Here is a 3,824-nt window from a genome sequence, read left to right as displayed (position 1 = left end):
AGTAGTGGTTAGCGTTAGAGACCCGTAACAGGGAGACTGGCCAGACTTTGCTAAATCGAACTGGCAACGTATGTTTTGAGCATGTTTTGCTGGGCGTAAAGGCAAATGCGTTTGGATACGTCAAACTCGTGTCTGTTTGGATACGTCAAATTTGCATCGACCAGTCTCCCTATTCAGGGTCCCTTGTTAGCGTGCTAGCCTCTCACCCCAGTATGGCCTGGGTTCAATCCCAGACGGAACCGGTGGCATTATTCGAGACGAGTTCTGCCCGATCACGCCTTCTATCGGATGGAGAAGCAGTCATGCTTTTGAACGGGTTCTTCGTTCGTTCAAGTTCACAAAGCTACCCGCAAAATAACAGCTCTGAGAACGAACGCTTGTCTCGATATCTCAAATGCTCTAGATTTTATCTGGAATGCATTTTTATTTGCCACGCCTTAGACCCGATTCGGTTGCACAATACATACCGTTGTGGTATTTAGCATAAATCATAGTAAACCATTGTTACACATGATCATTGTTTTCACTAAGCAACCACTGATACACACACAAAGAAAAAATACTCTAAATTTAAAAAGATCGTTCGTTGGATTAAAAGTTCGCGTTGGTGAATATTCGTAGAAAGTTCAAACTTTTCAATTTAAAAGTTGGAAAGTTTTTGATACTACCATGCATTTATGGAACAAAATCGTTGTATCGGTAAAAGTGTTTTACTTTTAATTTGAAAAGAAACCTATTATAGCAAGAATAAACTACATTTAATACTACAGTGATAGTTTCAGAAAAATGGGCTTGATTTTATGTTTATTTTTAAAAGTTTTAAACAGTATGTTAAAAAAAAGACATTTTGTTATTATATTTAACGCTTCTGGCCAAAATCCGAGTCCAAGCTGTACCGATTCTTATGGTACGCCACCGGTCACTTCCGAAGACCCCAAGTTGGACAGTTTCGGATGGACGTTTCGAAGCGTGACAGCAAAGTAGAGAACAGGATAGTCACGTTGCCGGCCTTCATCAGGACAGGTTTGGAGAAGTTGATTGTAGATTCGGCAAGGGTGATCGACGTTTCCCGGCTGGAAAGTGAAGTGCCTGAACGGGGAGTTCCAGATTCTGGAAGCGCATCCGGAACATTGGGTTGATGAGGCCCTCGGAACGGAATTCGATTTCGAGCACTCCATCGTCCTTCGAGAATGACACAGATTTTTTCGGCACGCTGTCCAGGTTCATTCGGCTGGAGCTGCGCCGTCGCGAGATGAGCATTTGTGGGCGGTTAGTTGCTAAAAGAGATGGAAGTTAGTGAAGTTGGCAAGCCACTGCACACATTATCATTACTCACCGGTGTTGTAAACCGCCGGCACCGAGTGCAACATCCGCTCTGGCCACCTCCGATTATCCCGCTTCTCGTCGTCCTCCTCTTCGTCGGCTCCTTCTCCTCACCGTGAAAATCACCTGTCTCGTACTTGTCCAAAACCCGGATGTTTATCTTCTTCAACGCAATCTCGTTGTTCACGCAACTCTTCGGCAGCGCCATCTCCTCGATGATGTCGTTACAGTCCTCGCGGGAATTGACCTTCAATCACCAATCCCGGGCCACCACCACCGAATACAACCGGTGCGAATCCACATTCCTACCTCCCATCCTAAAAAACAAACAAAATCAATCACAAGCCCCAAAAAACACCCAAGCTTTCTTCTTACCCATTCCGGTCGTGGAACAGCTGCTGTTCCTGCAGGAAGCTCGCCTTGTCCTTTTTGAGCACTTCACCTCGTGCCGCACCCGCACCACCCTCCTTCGAATGCGTTCCGCTGCTGCTGTTTGGTTCACGAAGGTTTCCGCTTCCGATTCCTGGCTGCTGCCACCGTCGGCTTTGCTTTACGTCCTAGACTCACCAGCACAACAGGACCCACCAAAGTGTTTGTTTACATTTGCGACTTAGGCGTACACGGTTACACGAGAACGTCAAAATGAAAGAAATTTTACAGTCGAATTAAAAGGAAAAACTTTTAAATCAGTGAGCAATGAGATTTTCAAAAACTGTAGCAGTAAAAGTTTTCATTTTCAAAACAAGAAAAAAACTTTTAATGTAGCAAATTTTAACAACTTTTTAATTCGAAAGTAAGTTACTTTTGTGATTACCGTAATATTTTTTGGTGTGCAGTTGACATTCTGGAGAATGTTACATTGGCGACGAGGATGAAAAACAGAAAATTTCTTGGAAAATAGTGAAAATTTTCAGTGTTTTACAAGATCTTCAAAAGAAATTTTACCTGAAACATTTGGTGGTGTTGGAAGACATGGTGTTTGAAAGTACCATTTGGTAATTCGGTGAAAAATAGTTGTAATCTTTTTAATCGTTTCAAGCTAGGCAAAGCCAACTTTTAAAGCCAACCTGCTGAAATTGAAATCAAAAGAGGTGCTTCAATTTATACTAAAAAACAAGAGGTAATTGATTTCATGAAACGGCGAGACTCCGGTCTACCGGGGTTGAAACGATCAGTTCGTTTGACCTTGATTGTCGAGACTCCGGTCTGACAAAAAAATCGATGAGACTCCGGTCTGTCGGGACTGGAACGATCCAGTCGTTCAGTCTATTTTGTCGAGGCTCCGGCCTGGCAAGGAATCGGCAAGACTCCGGTCTGTCGGGATCGAAACGAATCCGTTCGTTTGGTCTATTTTGTCGAGACTCCGGTCTGGCAAAGGAAATCGGTAGGACTCCGGTCTACCGTGTCGGAACGATCCTGTCGTTTGACCTTATTGGTGAGACTCAGGTCTGCCAAAGTTACGGTAGTACTCCGGTCTGTCGGGATTGGAACGACCCTGTCGTTCAATCTAATTTGTCTAGACTGCGATCTAACAAAGGAAATCGGGGGAAATCCATGTTCACCGTGCCAGATCAATCCGTCGATTGGTCATGTTGAGTCGTTAATAAATTAGACGTCGTTGGAACTCAATTAAAAATATGGTGTATACAGATCAAAATTCAGTTTAAATGAAGTTTCAGTTTACTTTACATATTTAGTAAAGATGAAGTTATTTTTTTTTCGGAAAGGAAAATATTGATGTAAAAAGGCAGTAAGATTGAAATGATTGATAAAACATTCTTATCTATAGTTTCTTATTGTGTTCAGCATTTCATAGTAAAAAAAAAGTTATCCCAAAATATTATTTATTTTAGAAGGAAAGAAGAAAAAAAAGGAATCAAGCATAGAAAAAAATAGATTAAAAATGTTTACTCAAGCAACGCAATTGGTAACTTTGAGACAATGTTGTTTAACTGATTATGAATGATATGTTGAAGAGGATCAAACAAAAAAAAATATGTTCAAGTAGGTATGTAAATTATTTCAAATTAATTTTAAACAAGAAAGAGATGTGGTATTTAGCATAAATCATAGTAAACCATTGTTACACATGATCATTGTTAATGTTACAACCGTCAACATTGGGTCTGGGGGGTGAGATTTCAGCATTTTTGTATGACCCAATCTCACCCCCTAGACCCAATGTCACCTCTGATGACGGTACTTTACATCCTACACGCACGTTCAAAATCACTCAGTTTCCGTCAAAACCGAACCTACTCAGAAATGAGTAAAGGGGGCATCTGTCAGATTTGAGTGAATTTCACTCGGATCCGGGTGAATATCACTCAGTTTTCGTGGAATTCTGAGTGAAATTCACTCAAATCTGACAGATGCCCCCTTTACTCATTTCTGATTAGGTTCAGTTTTGACGAAAACTGAGTGATTTTAAACGTGCGTGTACTTTAGTTTATACTCTCCCGAGTCCCGATCCTTTCCAGCTACACGCACAAAAATAAAGA

General features: G+C 41.5%; 1 protein-coding gene across 3 annotated transcripts; it reads right to left on the bottom strand.

Annotated features, from left to right (window-relative positions):
• Window positions 1-547: 547 nt before the first annotated feature.
• LOC128093233 (uncharacterized) lies at window positions 548-3,115 on the bottom strand. Of its 3 annotated transcripts, XM_052709291.1 has the most exons (3): window positions 1,699-3,115; window positions 1,337-1,640; window positions 548-1,237 (listed from the first exon to the last, which is right to left on the bottom strand). In XM_052709291.1, exons 2-3 carry the CDS (start codon window positions 1,529-1,531, stop codon window positions 920-922), a joined length of 513 nt encoding a protein of 170 aa, XP_052565251.1. In that variant the 5' UTR covers window positions 1,532-1,640; window positions 1,699-3,115; the 3' UTR covers window positions 548-919. The 3 variants fall into 3 exon arrangements, with proteins under 3 accessions (XP_052565251.1, XP_052565250.1, XP_052565252.1); XM_052709290.1 differs by having other exon boundaries at window positions 1,337-3,115; XM_052709292.1 differs by having other exon boundaries at window positions 1,215-1,277; window positions 1,337-2,170.
• Window positions 3,116-3,824: the final 709 nt, after the last annotated feature.

The sequence above is a fragment of the Culex pipiens genome, chromosome 3 (genome assembly GCF_016801865.2).
Source record: "Culex pipiens pallens isolate TS chromosome 3, TS_CPP_V2, whole genome shotgun sequence".
Taxonomy (NCBI): domain Eukaryota; kingdom Metazoa; phylum Arthropoda; class Insecta; order Diptera; family Culicidae; genus Culex; species Culex pipiens.
The sequence above is the reverse complement of the archived record's forward strand: the minus strand, read 5'-3'. Positions and strand labels throughout refer to the sequence as shown.

Coding starts and splice junctions, on each gene's coding strand:
- LOC128093233 (XM_052709290.1), bottom strand. CDS start 1,531: ATGGCGCTGCCGAAGAGTTGCGTGAACAACGAGATTGCGTTGAAGAAG. Junction 1,238..1,336: donor GCCGGCGGTTTACAACACCG/GTGAGTAATGAT, acceptor GCGACGGCGCAG/CTCCAGCCGAATGAACCTGG.